Source organism: Emydura macquarii, unplaced genomic scaffold, assembly GCF_026122565.2.
Source record: "Emydura macquarii macquarii isolate MOO-44397 ecotype Brisbane River unplaced genomic scaffold, CSIRO-AGI_Emac_v2 contig_306, whole genome shotgun sequence".
NCBI classification, from domain to species: Eukaryota; Metazoa; Chordata; order Testudines; family Chelidae; genus Emydura; species Emydura macquarii.
In genome coordinates, this window is record NW_027130443.1 from 9885519 (window position 1) to 9902736 (window position 17218).

At 57.0% G+C, this 17218-nt stretch overlaps 1 protein-coding gene across 2 annotated transcripts in view; it reads left to right on the forward strand.

Annotated features, from left to right (window-relative positions):
• Positions 1–14942: 14942 nt before the first annotated feature.
• Positions 14943–17218, forward strand: part of TLE2 (TLE family member 2, transcriptional corepressor) — a 31652-nt gene continuing 29376 nt past the window's right edge. For both annotated transcript variants that reach the window (XM_067558692.1, XM_067558697.1), the window contains exons 1-3: positions 14943–15405; positions 15639–15736; positions 16532–16595. In XM_067558692.1, coding sequence (XP_067414793.1) covers positions 15382–15405; positions 15639–15736; positions 16532–16595 — 186 coding nt within the window. In that variant the 5' untranslated portion in view covers positions 14943–15381. The remainder of the gene's footprint in view (positions 15406–15638; positions 15737–16531; positions 16596–17218) is intronic.

Below are 17218 nucleotides of genomic sequence, written 5' to 3' on the forward strand. Positions count from 1 at the left end.
CAGCGACTCCTTCATTAGCTGAAAGCAAGGGGACTGCCACTCTGGTTCCAGATCCCCTCTTGACCTGTTCTCTCAGTGAAGTAGATACAAGCTCCTTTCCTGCTCTAGCGCAAGAAGCAAATGGCTGGAGTTTTCCAGAGCCCTGTTAGCGTGATTTAAGACTAGCTCTTGGATTCGAGGTAGTTCTCCTTCCTGAGCATGAGGTTAAAGCCTGAGAAGCTTGTTAATGTCGAAAGAGGAACCCAAGCAGACAGGTTGATGAACAGCCCCTGGCACCAAGATCCTTAAATCCTCCAGAAACACAGCGCTTAAAGGGTGAGGCCCCCTGGTTTTGCTTCGCTGGGCTGTCTGGCTCCCTGCACCTCGCCTTTTGCTGGGTGTGTCTCACCAGGGATTTATTTTGCATGTCTGTGGTGCCTTTAAACCTAAAAGGCTGCAGAGCCCTACTCCATAGCACCAGTGAAACGCAGCCACTTCTGGGGTGGAAAGGAGAGAAATTTTGGCCAGAGACACCTGGGTTGACTCTTGTTCTTATGAAGAGCTCCAGGGGGATCTCTGACATCCAGGCAGCACTAACCAAAGCTCAGCTTATCTGCCATGGGAGGACAAAGTCTGAGCTGACCCCCTCTGGATCAGAACCTGTGCTTTCAGGGAGTCCAGGTGTTTTAAACCTGCCGCTTAGAGCCCTCTGGCTTTAGTGCAGACAGTGTTTGAGACGGGAAATGAAGCTAGGTGAGTACAGAACGTAGCCCGTGGCTTTTCATTCCAGTTGGTGTTTCTGATCCTGATTAGGGGAAGGGAGGCGGAGCTGAGACTAGAACCCAGGAGTCCTGACTCCAGTCTCGAGGACAACCGATGAGCCAGTGCTGCGAGCATGGACAAAGCCCGTTTTACTGGGTGGGCTCTCCGAGCTGCAAAGCAGAAAGTTACCCCAGCTTAGGTGAAAAATACAAAGGCAAACGCTCCTTCTAAATGCTGCACGGGCGATCTGAAACTCCAGATCTGTCTCTTGCAGATTCATTTCAGTGAAGAGAAGAAGAAAAATAATTTGACTCTTTTCCCACCCACTCCTTCCTGCTGTTGCTGCTGTCATGGGAAGCAACAGGTGCAGGCGGTTAGGGCATGGGGCTGGGAGGCGGAACTCCTGGGCTCTCTGCCACTGACCTGCTGGGTGGGTGATCTTGAGCAAGTCACTTCCCTTCTGTGTTTCGACTTCCCCTCCCACCCTTTATCTGTCTTGGCTGTGTAGACCGGAAGCTCTTCAGGGCAAGGAGTGTCTCTTGCTGGCTAGGTACAATGCCCAGCCCAATGGGGCTCTGATCTTAGCTGGGGCCTCTAGACATTTCTATCACACCATTAAATAATGCAGCCTCCGCTTCTCCAGGTGCATCTTCTCAGAGCCGTGTCTGCTGCCCCCGGCTCTCCTAGGAAGATCGTACAGCCAGCGGTGAGAGTTTGAGGGGAGCCAGTGCTGGTGATGTTCACTGCTGGGAAGGAGTTCAGAGTCTTGGAATAACCCGCAGTCCTGCGCTGTTTGTGTGGGGCTCATCCTATTGATGGAACGTGCTTAATTGCTCCCTGAGATGGGCAGAGCACAGGTTGGGGGCCAGGAACCCTTCAGTAGTTAATATTTGTATGGCCACAGAACCTGGGGGCCTCAGCTGAGAGCAGGGCCCCATTGTGCTAGGCGCTGTACATACCTAGCAAGAGACAGTCCTTGCCCTGACTGTCCCAGAGCGGGCCGCTGAACAGACACAGAGTGAGAGACAGTCCCTGCCCCAAACAGCTCACAGGCTAAAGAGACACAACAGACCCAGGATGGGAGGAGAAACAGGAACAGTAGAGCAGGGAGGTGACTTGCCCAAGGTCACCTGCTAGGTCCATGCGAGAGCCAGGAATAGAAGCTGGTGTCCTGGCTCCCAGTGCCCTAACCAGGGGATACACTGCCTCCTGGTACAGCAGGAGGGAGGTGGGCCTAGAACCCAAATCTTTGCTCGGCCTAGTGCCCTACCCACTGGACAGCACTGCCTGTTCTCCTGGCTCTGACACTGACTCCTGCTTGCAGCCTTGCATGAATCACTTAAACGCGGTTGGCTCAGTTTCCCCCGTCACTGCCTCGTAACAGTTGCAAAACCCTGTCGATGATGGAAGCGGCTGGTAATGATTTGTTCTAGGAGGCAGTGTGGCCTAGGGGATAGCGCACTGGACCAGGACTCAGGAGACCTGGGGGGTCTCTTCCTGGTTCTGCCACAGGGGTGCTGGGTGGCCTAATGCAAGTTATTTCCCCAGCTCTGTGCCTCAGTTTCCCCCTCTGTAAAATGGAGACGTGATGCTGGCTTCCTTTGTGAAACGATTATGGGTGGAGAGTGGCATATACGTAATAGGTGGTGGCAGTGGGGGGTTTTCATCACCATCTTCCCTTCTCCCTTTCTAATGATCTAGTCTGTGAGATCCCTGTCACCTTTTCAGCAGCAGCAGCAGCAGCTGCCCTGGGGCTGGGACCCAGCTTTGCTCTCAGCTGTCTTGAAACACGGCCATAAGCCACAAACCAGGAGTGCTTTGTAAAGGCGGGAGCTGCGGGCGGGGCGGGAGGGGAACGGTTCCTCCTTCCCAATTCATCACTAATGCAGGAACGGCGAGCCCTTCACGGCTGGGGCGCATGAGAGAGAAAAGCTAAAAGAGGCATCAATAATTAAAAACCACTCAGGAGCCAGTAAGTGCAACCAGGAGCGCCAGAGGAGAGGCGCTGTCAGCTGCCGTGTTCCTTTAAGGACTCCCGGCTCTGGCCTCCCGCTTCCGCCCCCACCTCTGCAGTGATGTGGTGACAAGATGCCCTGGAAGTGTCACAGCTTGGTGGCTGTGCAGGCAGGAGCCGCCCCGCCTGTCTGCGCTGGAACGAGACAGCGAGCTGCTTTCCCAGCATGGCAGGAGCTGAGAATTTAGCTTCCTGGAGGTACACGGCCTCCCGGGCCCCACCGTATGAGAGCAGCCTGGGCACTTGGTGTGGTTCCAGCCACAGATCCCGGCTCTGGGGTAGAATTGTAGGGCTGGAAGGGGACCTCGAGAGGAGTTCTAGTCCAGTCCCCTGCACTCAAGGCAGGACCAAGCACTGAGGGCAGGAGGGAGCATGTGGCTTTAAAGATCAGGAGGCAGTTACGGCTAGATCTGTGGGGACCCAGGCGATCGAGGGGTCTATTCCCAGGCCCGCCACTGATGGCTTTAACGGGAGGCAGCAGAGTCCAATGGATGGAGCACTGGATTAGCACTCAGGAGACCTGCGCTCCAGCGCCGGCTCTGCCACTGAGCTGCTGGGTGAGCTTGGGCAAGTCACGGCCCCGCCCGGTGCCTCAGTTTCCCTTCAGGCGGTCTCCGTCACGTCTTGGCGGAAGGTCTCTCCGGGCTCCACGAGTCAGTGTTTCGGGTGGACAAAGGCAGCGCTGGTGCCTGGGCGGGCTGTGTGGAAGTCCCTCAGCCTGAGGGCCTGGCTGGGTTAGAGGGGAGTGAGCGTTGACACCGCCCTGGAGACGGCTTGTTAGCAGCTTAGGGGCAATGGGTGTGCCTGTCTATTGCGGCGAAAGGCTCTGCTGGCCTCTGAGGAGGGTGTCCCCAGGGTGTGCGCCTCCCACTCGCCCCCAGCACGATGCCCCAGGGCTCCTGGCAGGCTGGCTGGTTTGAGTCTGCGGATCTCCAAAGGCCAAACGCCCCCTGCCGTGTGCCCACGGTGAGCAAAGGAGAGAGGCGTTTGCAGCAGTTGTAGGGGCTCCTGCAGCCCCAGGATGGGTCTTCCGCCCCCACACCTGCAGGCCATGCCTGCCAGCTCCTGTTTATCCAGGCTGTGCACGCAGGTCCTGATCCACAGCTCCAGAGGACAGCTTCCCCCGGGCACCAGTGAGCTCTGCAGCAGGCCCCTGGAGAGCACGTGCCCCTTAGTTTGCAGGAAAAAAAGAAGGAGCAAGCTGGGCTCTGGGCTCGGCATCGATGGGCCCTTTGCACCCAGGTTGCCTGCAGGATCCGTTGTTTTGGGGTGAGAGACCCAGGTGCTGGAGAGAAAAGCTTGTGTCTGGAGTCATAGAAATGTATTTATATCCTGAAAAATTGTGTGTGGAGCCTCCAACAGAGATCACAACCCATTGGGCGAGGTTTAGGTTAGGGCGAGGGCGAGGACAAGAGTTAGGGTGAGGGAAAGGGTGAGAGCGAGGGCGAGGGATAGGGTTGGGGCGAGGGCACAGGATAGGGTGAGAGCGAGGGTGAGGGATAGGGTTGGGGCGAGGGCGAGGGTTGGGGCGAGGATTCGGTTGAGGGCTAAGGCGAGGGTGAAGATTAGAGTAAGGGTGAAGGCGAGTGTGAAGATTAAGGTGAGGGCGAAGCCGAGGGCGAGATTTGAAGTGAGGGCGAAGGCGAGGGCGAGATTTGAAGTGAGGGCGAAGCCAAGGGCGAGTTTTCAAGTGAGTGTTCATACGCTCCTTTTGAACTCTGAATCAATAGAATAGGGTGAGGGTTTAGGGTTAGGGTTTGGGTAAGGGTTAGGGTTGGGGTTAGGGTTTAGGGTGAGCGTGAGGGTTTAGGGTGAGGGCGAGGGCTAGGATTATGGTGAGGGCGAGGGTGAGGGTGAGGTTTAGGTTAGGTCGAGGGCGAGGACAAGAGTTAGGGTGAGGGATAGGGTTAGGGCGAGGGCGAGGGATAGGGTGAGAGCGAGGGTGAAGGCGAGGGCGAGGGATAGGGTTAGGGCGGGGGCAAGAGTTGGGGCGAGGGCACAGGATAGGGTGAGAGCGAGGGTGAGGGCGAGGGTGAGGGATAGGGTTAGAGCGGGGGCGAGGGTTGGGGGCGAGGATTTGGTTGAGGGCTAAGGCGAGTGCGAAGATTAGGGTGAGAGCAAAGGCGAAGATTAGGGTGAGGGTGAAGGCGAGGGCGAGGATTAGGGCACGGGCGAGAGTTAGGGCAAGGGGTTAGGGCTAGGATTAGGGTTTAGGGACAATGAATAGATGATTACTTGTAACTCTGAAGTATCATCTCCTATGTCCTAAGCAGATCGGTAACTAGTTATATTAGCAGAAGATAATTGGCCTTTACAACCATTCACAGGTATTTACGACTTAAACTTCAAAGAGCACTGCAAACAAAAGTATTCTTACATTCAAAGTTCCATCAAAATGTTCATATGCTCCTTTTGAACTCTTAATCAATAGATTAGGGTGAGGGGTTAGGGTTTGGGTAAGGGTTAGGGTTGGGTTTAGGGTAAGCATGAGGGTTTAGGGTGAGGGGAGGGCTAGGATTAGGGTGAGGGCGAGGGTTAGGGCAAGATTTAGGGTTAGGGCGAGGGCAAGGACAAGAGTTAGGGTGAGGGAAAGGGTGAGGGATACGGTGAGAGCGAGGGTGAGGGATAGGGTTAGGGTGAGGGCCCGGGATATGGTGAGAGCGAGGGTGAGGGCAAGGGCAAGGGATAGGGTTGGGGGGCGAGGGTTGGGGCGAGGGCGAGGGCGAGGTTTGGGAGCGTGGATTTGGTTCAGGGCTAAGGCGAGGGCAAAGATTACAGTAAGGGTGAAGGCAAGGGTGAAGATTAGGGTGAGGGCGAAGCCGAGGGTGAGATTTAAGGTGAGGGCGAAGCTGTGGGCGAGATTTCAAGTGAGGGCGAAGGCGAGGGCAAGATTTCAAGTGAGGGCGAAGCCGAGGGCGAGATTTAAGGTGAGGGGAAGCCGAGGGCGAGAATTCAAGTGAGGGCGAAGGCGAGGGCGAGTTTTCAAGTGAGGGCGAAGCCGAGGGCGAGATTTAAGGTGAGGGCGAAGCCGAGGGCGAGAATTCAAGTGAGGGCGAAGGCGAGGGCGAGTTTTCAAGTGAGTGTTCATTTGCTCCTTTTGAACTCTGAATCAATAGAATAGGTTGAGGGTTTAGGGTTAGGGTTTGGGTAAGGGTTAGGGTTGGGGTTAGGGTGAGTGTGAGGGTTTAGGGTGAGGACGAGGGCTAGGATTACAGTGAGGGCGAGGGTTAGGCATCCTTTGTTCTCGTCTGAAATCTGATCTGGTGTCAAAGGGGTAAGGAACTGGGATGGCAGGGGAGAGCCCTGGTGGGTGTGTGGCCCATTTCTATTTGACGGTTGCCTCTAGAAGCCCCTGTTGAGATCAGGCTCCTGGTGTGCCAGGTGCTGCACAGACCCACGAAACAGCCCCTCCCTCCAAGAGCTGACAGCCTAAATAGATGAGATGGGCCCAGGGTGGGGGAGAGGAGACAGAAGCACGGCGAGGGGAAGTGACGTGCCCAAGGTCTTCTAGCAGGTCAGTGGCAGAGTTGGGTATGACGCTCAGGTCTCCTGCTTCCCAGCCTGATACCTTATCCACTCAATCTTAACACGGGGCAGCCCTTACTGGATCGGAAGGGAGGGGGCATCCAGCACCCCCCGGCTGTCCCCTCCCCCTGAGTTCCTGTGAACAGTACAGCCTGGGAAACTGGAGGAGTTTGAGTGGGGAGGGGCAGGCCCTCGGGTCTCTCCAGCTGGCGTGAGCAAATGGGGTTTGTGTTAACGAACAGCAAAGGCTCCTGCTGTCCAGCCCTGTCGCTGAGCCGCTGGCATGGCACAGAGGGAACCCTGCCAGCGCCCGCCCAGCTTGGCACAGGCCCCAGTTCTCTGGCAGCATCTCTCAGCAGGAAGAGCAGCATCCGCGTTCTTGGAAGGGGGGGGAGGTGGGGGCTTGGCTTGACTTTTGGCTCCCAGCAAAGCAAGTCTCCTCTTGTTTTCCAAATGCGCTGCAATAAGCGAGGCTGGCGTTGGGATCCGGAGGGAGGAAAGCGCAAGAAGGCGCCCTAATTTGCATTGCCTATCAGAGCTGGAGACCCTGACAGATTGGGGCCCTGTTGTGCTAGGTGCTGGATGTAAGCATAGTCAGAGACAGTCCCTGCCCAAAGAGCTTATACCCGAAACAGAGAAAGAGGATTTCTTTTACAGATGGGGAAACTGAGGCACAGAGTAGGTGGGAAAGACTTGCCCAAGGTCATGCAGAGAGTCAGCGGCAGAGCCAGGAATTGAGGCCAGCTCTCCTGAGCCCTAGCCCAGGAACTTATCCCTCAGACCACCCTTTCCTCCCACTGTGGGGGCCCCCCAAGACAGACCTTCCCCAGCTTAAAGAGCTGCGACTTCCACAGTGGCGGTTTGGTGGGTTTCTTTGACATTTCCTTAAACTAAACTAGTTTTGTTTGGAGTCGGACTCAGAGTGCAAAACCCAGCTCAGGAATGACCCAAAGGCCAGCGGGGGTTGTGGATCCGGCTTGTTGGTTTTAGCTTGTTATAAAGAGAAGGGCTGTTTTCAGCACTCACCACCGGGTCTTGGCTTTGATTTCAAACACCCCCATCATACTGACACTGGTCTGAACTTGGGCAGGAGAAGGTCTCATTGCTAGCAGACAAGAGGACATAGCTAGATGTGGGAGGCCATCTGGCTAATGGACAGAGCGCTAGACTGAAACTCAGGAGACCTGGCATCTATTCCTGGCTCTGCCACCGGCCCACTGGTTGACCTTGGGCACATCACTTCCCCTCCCTGTGCCTCAGTTTCCCCATCTGTAAAACAGAGATGGTGATGATGCCCTCCCGTGAAAAGCACTCCCATATCTACTGATGATAAGAGCTAAGAGTTTGTTATGGTCTAGTTCAAGTGCGCATGGACTCAAATTACTCTGGGTTATAAACTAACCTGCTTGAAGGAATGAATCAATCACCAGCTGAGAGTTCTGAAGACTTTTCCACTACATCCCGGTAATTCCATAACTGCCTATTTCAAGGTTCCTTGTAACTTCTTCTGCAGCTTCTTGTACCAGCCAAGATTGGAGACAGAGAAGTGGCGAGAGCAGGTTTAAAAAATGCTTTTGTTTCAGTTGCTTTTGTTTTAGGAAACCGAGGGGGAAATTTGTTTTAGTTTTTGTCAAAATAGCCCACAAAAAAGCGTGTTCCTGCAAAAAATCCCAGACTGAAACATTTCTGCCTTTCAAAAAACCAAAACAATCCAACCCCCCCAAACTTGAGAGTTTGGTTTTAAAAATTTTAAGTTTAGAAAAAGCTGACCAAAAAAAAAAATTTACCAGCTTGTGATTTGTTTGTTTATTTGGTCAAAACCCTGGAAAATGTAGTCAGAGCCTGAAATGTTCCCGTGGGGGAAAAATATTTTCAAGAAAAAGGCCATTTTCCATTAAAACTACTCCACACAAACATTTCTGCCAGCAATACCAGTGGGCCGTGGTTGGTAGGAGGGAATCTGTCCCTCTGAAATCAACAGTTTTCACCTCCTATGCCTTTGGCCTGCGGCAGGTAATTGTAGCTTATTGCTAGAGACCAGGGCTGCCTTTGCTCCTGAGAAATGTCCACGGGGACTTTTGCATGAAGAAAAGGAAAAGCAGGAGGAGGAAGCAGTTTGTTGGGCGGGGAGGCAGGTTACAGCCTCATTTAAGGATCTATCTTGTGCAGGGGGAGCAGCTGTGTGGCACTGAGGGATGTGCCCAGAGGTGAAGTGGGAAAAAAAAACCATCTGCTTTTTAGTAAGGGGTTAATTCAACACAGCGTGTGAGCTGGAGCGCTCCAGCGTGCCTCTTCCAGTCCCCTAACGGGGTAGTGAAGGGCAACGGATTCAACCAACTGGTTATGCCACAGAAGCATTCTAGGGCCAGGCAGGATGCAGTTACCTAGTGATTTTTCAGAGAGCCGATTAATCCTTTTGTGTGTGTGCCACGCTACAGAGATGGGATGTCTGGGCTCGCAGGTAAGGAGCGCCCCCACCAGCAGGGCTCAGAGAGAGAGAGAGGCAGGCGAGACGGTCAGCAGGTGTGAAAGGACAAGCCTTCCCCTCTGCTAGGATCCACCACGTGTTGTTAGTGATATCAGAAAGATCGGGACCCACGTGCTAGGTGCTGCACGGACACATAGTCAGACACAGTCCCTGCCCTAAAGAGCTGCCCATCTAAATCGACAACGCTGACCCAGGGTGGGAGAAAGAAAGGGTTATTACCCCTATTTTATAGATGGGGAAACTGAGGCACAGAGTGATTTCTGGGGCTGGCTTTTGAAAAGATTTTCAGAACAATTGGCCAGCTTTTAATAAACCCGACGTCCTGAGTGCTATTGAAAATCTGGCCCTAAGCGACTTGTCCAAGGGGCAGAGCTGGCAATCAAATCCAGAGATCTTGGGTCCCAGTCCAGGGCCCAAACCCGCCCAGCCCCCCTCTCTCCGCTGTGCGTTCTGTGCACGCACGTGCCAGGCGTGTCTGCTGAAAGGTCCCACCTGTGCAGTTGCATGGGTGGGAGCTCCCGGCGCAGATGTGGCGCAGATGTGGCGCTAGTGACCTCGCCACTGCCTAGCCCTGCTCTGAGCTAGCCAACCACACTGCGGCGGAAACACCAGCACCCGTCTACACTAACGCTCCTGCTGTTGCTGGCGCCAGCGCCGCTGCTCAAGTGGTAGCAACTGGGGGGGTGATTCTGGGGCTGGGGGTGTGGTGGAGAGTCTGCTCCAGTCTGTTTATCATCCCTGCCTCCTCCGATAGCCGCCATCATGCGGCAAGTAAATAACATAATTAATAAAAGATTAGGAGGAAATGTGACACATTAAATATTTAACCTCACGGCTGCCTGTGTGCGGAGGGCCAGGTACAGCTGGCTCCTGCAATATTTAAGGGCTGGCTATTCCCCCTCAGCTCCCCCTGCTCAAGTGGTAGCTCTGCAGAAGTGTAGGCCAAGGGGGGGGCAGATTAACCCTTCCAGGGGTGGCACCGAGGGGGGAGACGGCAGAGCTTGGCTTTTTTCTTCCTCAAGAAGAAATTGCCGTTGGGTGGGGGCAAATGGGGCTGGGTGAGCTGTAGGCATCCGTGAGAGAGGAAACCTCAGGCCTTCTCCAGCTGGGAACTCAGCTGCTCTCTGCAGCCAGGAACCCTTGTCTCCTTTGTGCCTAGGAACTTGGCCCTTTTCCATAGCCAGGAGCTCTCTCCTCTCCTCTGTGGCTGTAACCTCCCACCTGGCTTCTGAAAGGCAGCACCTGCGGCTGCCAATTTGTCTCTCCTGAGTGCCTGGCCACAGCCTGTGCCCGTGGCTGGGAAGATCCGCCCCTTTCCAGGCCTGGGAAATGCCCGTCCTCACCACAGCTGAGGCTGGCCGTGTTTCCTTTCTGGGCACCCTGCTCGCCGTGTCTGAGAACTCGCCTTCACGGTACAGCCATGCACATACAGCAGGGTGTGAGCGTGTCCTGGCCAGAGCGATGGACTGGGTGCCCCAGCAAGTCTCAACAAGCAAAAACGTTACGGATTTATGATTAGGGGAGGAAATGTCTAGTGGGTGGATGGGAGGGCTGGGAGCCAGAACGCCTGGGTTCTATGCCCAGAGGTGGATCTAGTGGCTCGGGCAGGAGTGGGATCCAGAACTCCTGGGTGGGTCCTAGTTCCAGCTCTGGCAACGGATTGGGGAGTTATAGCTAGAACAGAGCTATTGGGAGCCAGGACTCCTGGGTTCCTTCTATTCCCCACTCGGGAAGGGAAGCAGTATCTAGTGAGTAGAGCATGAGGACTCCTGGGTTCTGTTCTGACCTTGCTTTCCTTCCCAGCTCTGCCCCTCCTTCACTGCTGTACCTCCTGGGCAAATCTCTTTGCCTCGGTTTCCCCTCATGTGACACAGGGTGAGTAATCCTTCCCTGCCTCCCAGGGGTCCTGTAACGCTTAATTGCTTTGAGTGCGACCCTGCCGGAGGGCTTTAGGGAACAGCGAGGTTTTGTTATTCCAAGAGCTGAGACTGGGGCAAGGAGAGGAGCCGGGGAGCGCTCAGCCTTTCAGAGTCCCATGCATTTGAGGATCATCCTGCCCTCAAGCCCTAAACACAAGGCAAACACCGGTTTTTATTGGACAACAATCCCCAAGAAATCAGCGGTTGGTTAGCAGTGGCAGTAAAAGATTTGTGGAGCGTTCGCCTGATGCCAAGCCAAGTGTGGTTAATACCCTGAAATCCTGGGAATTTACTGTGGTCAGGAGTGGTTGCGGGGGAGGCAGTATCCGCGCTGCGTTCCATGCGTTCGCTGGCTCACACTAGCCATTTTCCTAATTGCAGCGTTTATGTGTCCAGTTCAGCATGCAAAATGGATGAAATCATCCCTTGGAATCTTTTTGGCAAAAATGCTAGCACTTTGGGGTTTGCTTTTTTGGTTTTAGGTAGGGTTCTTCCTCTCTCCCCATCTCTTTCCTCAAAAAAAAAAAAAGTAGCCTGCAAATAACCTCACATAGCATCTTCCATCTGTTGATCTCTCTCAGTGGGTCTATCTTTTCACAGCTGGGGAAACTGAGGCAGCAGGATTCGGCAAAGGACATGCAGCAAATTGGTGGCAGAGCCTGGAATAGGACCCAGGAGTTCTGGCTCCTGGACCTATGATCTAGCCACTGGACCTTTTCTGTCTCTATGGGGTGAGCTGAATCAGTCCCTGGTTCTCAACCTTTCCCATAATGGGATCCCCTTTCTGTCTGGATTGGCACCCACGAGACTTGGGATCTATTCCCAGCTCAGCCACTGACCTGCTGGGTGATCTTGGGGCAAGTCACTTCACAACTATAGACAGCCACACAAATGCAGCCACTTCTGGGGTGGAGCAAGACAGCTGGCCTGTAGCATCTCCCACAATACAGGGAGAGAAGGACATTTTGTGGGGCAGGGCCTGTTCTTACGAGCCCAGCAACTTGAGGATCTTTAACCTAGATCGGACAAGATCTCAGCTTGTGAAATCTGCCGCTGAGTGGAACTGGGTGCAAGTGACTCAGAAGGCTGTGTTGACCCAGCTGGGGGTGGAATTTTTAGGATTCCAAGGAGCCCAATGCTCAGATTGTTCCCCAAAAGTGTGGTTCTGCCTTTGCGGGGGGGGAGAGGATTGTTTTTCCAGAGGCGGTTTGGCTGGAAGATCAGCCGGGTTTTTACTTTGCTTGTTTTAACTTTCACAGGGGGGAGAGCCTAGCTCTGTTTCCTTCCCACTCTGCTGCCTGCTTAGCCAAACACTGGCAGCCCGATGAGGAGGGAGCTGGGATGTGTGTGTGTGTGTGTGTCTGTCTGCAGAGGCCCTATTGTGATGGAAGGTGCTGCTGTGCTTAATGTTAAAGGGATGTGCTCCTCTCTGGAAAACCTGATTCATGGCCAGCAGGAAAGCCTTGCTCAGTTAGATCAATGTGCTGTAATTATACCATCCAGCCACTTCGGCTGGGGGAGGCTGAGGAGAGAGCTGGTCCCACGTTACTTTGATTGACAGGGCAGAGCCACTCATCGCAAGACCTTGTGGGCAACGTAGTTTGCAGCTGCCCTGGGCTCTGGGGTTGCCATGGGGCAGCCGGGTGTGGAAGTTCAGGTTATTTGGTGGCCAGCGGCGGGGCAGCGGGTTCAGGCAAAGAGCCAGGGCAGCCCTGGCCCCCCAAGAACGGTCGGCCAGGGGTCAGCTGGCTAGGGCCGAGACGGGCTCTGCTAGTAAATAATAAATCCCAGCGCTTTTCTTCCGTCCGGCTCCAATCGCTTTACAAAGGGGGTCCAGATCATTCCCCCCCTTTAACAGCTGGGGAGCGACCCCCCAGCTCTTAGGCTGTCCTCCCCCCCTGTCCTAGAGGGACACAGTCCCCCGCCGGGCTCTCGAACTGACGGCACGCTTGCCCCTCGCCGGAAGGCCAGGAAGCTGCGATCCATTCCCCCGGCTGTCTGGGTGCCCGGCTAAGTGGGACGCTGCCTTAGTGCAACTGAGTAGGGAAGGAGACTGGAAGCGAAGGGGGACTAGAGATCCCCAGTCCTAGGACCAGCCCCGGGTCTGTCCAGCCAGACCCTTTTCCAGATCAAGCCAACTGGAGGCAGGGGTGTGGGAACAAGGTGGACGGGGGCCGGGCGGCTGCTGGGAGCCACTGAACCAAACTGCAAACCCTGGACCTGCTGGAAACCGCTTCAGGCCAGGGCCTGGGGCAGCACCTATGACTCTGGGAGCTGCCCCAGCTCCAGCTGTGCATTGAAGGGGGGGGGGACTACAAATCCCAGCCTGCCCCGGGCTGTTCCCTCCCCCACCCCGGGCTCCCTCCTGTTTATCCTCCAGCTTCTCCGGCTCCTGATTAGCCTCTGAAGGCTTTGACATCATAGACCCATGTGGGAACTGGCCGGGCCGATTGGCTGGCCGTGGCAGCCAACTGCAGCCAATGGAAGCCTGGTCCCGGTAGCGGAGGCTGCAAAACTGTTTAAGGTGGATCTAGGGGCTGGTTTTCTCACCAGCATGAAGGCTGGGGTGTAATAATCATAATCATACTAATCGTAACCAGCCTGCAGGAGGGAGGCCCGGCTGGAGGGTTCTGCTTCAGGGATGAGCAGGCATCGGTCGCCCGGCTTTCGGGGGGCCTGGGAAGCCTGGCTGCCCTGTTGCCCCCCTGCCAAATACCCAGTGGCTGTCATTTGGGGGAGGCTGAGCTCTTGGAGTGATGCGCAAAAAATGCATTGAGAAGTTGCTCTTCCGACTGTTCCAGCAGGAGGCGCTGGAGGGAAGGGCGCAGGAACGCCGGTTGGCAGCTAGTCCAGGCCAAAGTCCCTTCCCGCAGGAGGCAAAGGTGCGGGGCAGACGGCTGCAGGAGAGCTCTCCCCCCCCCCCCCCGTCTCCCACCTATGCCAGCTGTAGCTTCGCTCAGTAAGAATCATGCTAGGAAACCATGCGGGGAGCCACGCCAGGCCACGGCCAACAGGAGGCGCTGCGAGGAATGGTGCAGGTGGCCTAGCCACGGGGTGGCTATACCACAAAAAACAGCTTCTCATTTTTCCTTTCCCTTCCTCTGGAAGGAAACCTGTCCCAGCAGTGCAAGGCCCAGGGAACGCCCCCCCCGGACTGCAGTCCGGCTTGGTTCACTGGGTCAGACGCAGGCTCTAAACCCCGGGGGGTATTTTATGGTGATATATTTAGGATGCCTTTATTGCACTGCAGACAGCGTCTGCTATTTCCAGCGCCCGGTGTCAAGCCGGGGGCTAGCGAGATGCTGCTGCCTGGTGCCGGCGGAGAGCTTTGCTTTCCGGAAGGGCCAGGAGGAAGGAAACCAGGCGGAAGGAGGCATCGTGGGCTCCGAGAGGGGAAAGCATATTGAGGTTGCCTTCATTTGGGTCTCGGGGGGGGGGGGGGGGAGCTTAAACTCAGGCCAGGCCTCTTCATATATGGGCCCACCTGGCTGAGGCACTGGCGGGGGGGCAACCTGGATCTGTGTGGGTGTGGGAGATCCCAGAGGCCAGTGGGGGAGGGGGTGGAGTCTGGGCAGGGGCCCTGTATGGAGGAGGGGGTCTGGGGGCAGGGGAGGGGGGGTCGCCGAGTGGGAAGGGAATGTCGGGGCAAAGAGGCGGGACAAGGGAATGTAGTGGGGGGCCTAGTGTGTCTGGGGCAAGTGTGTCTGGGGCGTGAGGGCGGGACAGCCAGCTGGCGGGGGCTGCACAGGAGTGTGTGTGTGTGGGGGGGGGCTGCAGTCCCGCCGCACGCTTGAGGGGGGTCCACTCCGGGTTACAGCAGAGCCAGCTTGGAGCCCACGCCACCCGAAAGGCCAATGCGGAGGCCGACCCCCACCCCCTCCAAATCCGGGCCCCGTCCTCCAAGGCCAAGCCAGCGGGCGAAAGCAGCCCATCTTCCCCCCCCACACACTCCCTACAGACACCCCCTAGCCAACAGGATGGGGGGGGACACCGCCTGGGACATGGGGGCAACTGCTTCCTTCCATCTGCCTTCCCACCCCCCCGGGGAGGGTGCCCAGCCTGTGGGCGTGGAGCTGGCGGGGCAATCCCGCTCCCAGGCCTGGCTGCCCCGGGGGACACCTCCAGCGAGGGGGTCCCTGGGATCCCAGAGCCCGGGGGGGGGGGGAGCGAAGCCCCCTTGTGCTACCTCCTACGGAGACAGGACCACCTTAAGGATCCGGTTGGACAGACTCCCCAGCTCTTGCCTTGCCTTGCCAGGAGGCAGTTTTCATCCCAGCCAAGGACCGCTGCTGAAATCCGGCCAGATTCTCCGCTGACCTCCTGCTCCTGCGAGCTGTGCACCGGGGTCCGGTCCCCCCCCAGCCCCGTGTCCGATGGGGGGGCCCCAGACGAGCCGGCCAAGCGCGACCCGCCGGGGAGGAATTCTCTCTCCCCTTCCACCCCACGGGAATGTCCCTCGCCCCGGCGGAGCCGGACCCGCAGCGATAAATACCCGGGTGTAAAGAAGAAGAAGACGCCGCCAGCCGAGGAAGGCTCGGTCCGTCCGTCCGTCTGTCCGTCCGTGAGACGGGAGACCCTCGCCCCCCGGCTCGCCTGGGGAGCGGCCGGAGAAGTTGAAGAAGAAGCCGTCGGGAGGGGAAGGCAGGGGGCTCTCCCTCCTCTGGTGGGCACCGGTTTGGGGCCAGGCTCCCAGGATGTACCCACAAGGCCGGCACCCTGTAAGTGTCAGCCGGGGGGCTCTGGGGGCTGCGGCTGGTCGAGCTGGGGGGGGGCTGGATTCTGGAATGGGGAGCAGGGGGGGGGTGCCCCTGTGCCAGGAGCTAGGGGAGGGGAGAGGGGTGGGGTGGGAAGGTGGGGCAGAGCCGTGCCCCGAGGGCAGAGCATTCGCCATGGGGCAGAGGGCTGGGGGGGGGGGGCAGTGCCGCTGGGAGACTGATCCCCTCCGCTCTAGACTCCTCTCCAGGCTGGACAGCCCTTCAAGTTCTCGATTTTGGAAATCTGCGACCGGATTAAGGAAGAATTCCAGTTCCTGCAGGCTCAGTATCACAGGTGAGGGGCAGGGCGGCTGGGGCGGCCAGCCAGAGAGGGTGACGGGGAGGGGACAGTCCTGGGTGGCGGGTGAGACACAGACAGACGGGTGTCTAGGATCGCAGGTGAAAGGGGGAGTGATGGAGGGGGAGGGGTGCTTGGGGTAGGCAGACGGTGATAAGAGAGGGGGGGATTCTTGAGGACCACCGGCCCGACAGGAGTTCGAGGCTGGGCACGGCACACAAATCAGAGAGGGCAGCTCCCAGGGGTCTTCGGGTCACAGATCAGGGAGAGGGAGCCGGGGATGGGTGGCGGACGGGTAGAGCAGGCAGTTCAGGGGGTACAAAGAGCCAGAGGGGTGTCAGGAGGACGCCAGTGCCAGAGCTGTGCTCAGGGTCCCAGCCAAAGGGGGGAGGACGGAAGGTTCATTTTCTCAAGCCAGAGCAAGACCTCGCTGGACTCGGTGTTCCAGGCGCCTCGTGCCGGGGCACTGCCGTGGGAGACGAGCCGGGGTCGTGTGTGCCCCCCAGAGGGGAACAGGGCTGGGTGGTTGGGTGCTTGGCCGAGGGCTAGGTTTATATCCTTCCAAGGGAGTCAGGCGACAAGACACTGACCCGGGGATGGAACCCCGCTGGGGACGTGCGTGGCATGGAGCGATGGCACCCGATTCCTGCTGCAGGGGTAGCCCCTCTCCCTGCCTGCTGCCCCCGCTGCAGCGGGGCTGGGCGGCGGCATGCACCCTGACTCCCGCAGCCAGCTCTCCTGGGGGGTGGAGGAGGATCCCGGGGTTGCAAATGAAGACGGTTTCCCTTGCAGCCTGAAGCTGGAATGTGAGAAGCTGGCGAGTGAGAAGACCGAGATGCAGAGACATTATGTCATGGTAAGAGACCCCCCCACCTGTCCTGTGTACCAGCAGGGGCCTCTTTACCCCCTCTCGGGGTCCCTTCCATAGCAATCAATCCATCATCCCACTGGGTCAGCTCAACAAGCCATTCAGCCTGAGAGCCTGGCCCCCAGGACAGCCACTCCTAGCGGGATGAGGTTGCAGGAATGTGCTGGTGGGTGCTCTCCCCAGGGGGCGGGGAAGGGCATTGGGCAGGAAGGAGTTAATATCTATTCCTAGCAACCGCTGGTGCTGCCCTCTGCTGCTCCTGCTTCCATGATGCTGTGAGATCTTGGGAATGATACCGTTTTTTAATTTGCCCTGGCAACTACAAGCGCCCAGCCCTCCCAGGTGGAGAGGGGAGTGCTGGAGGCCAAAACCCAACCCGAATCCACCCCAGGGTTGTTCCCTAAAACCCCTTCAAAAGTGCCGATGGAGAAGGAACTCTGACCGGGGGGGGGGCCCTCTTGGAACGGCCATCGCAGGGTTAAACAGAATTGCTACTTACTGCTGCCCATAATTCCAGCAAATTATAGGCCTCCCGGAAGCTGGATTCTTCTCCAAGCCAATCGGTCCTGTGGGGTTAGGGCTGAGGTTGGAAATGGGATAGGGACGCAGGA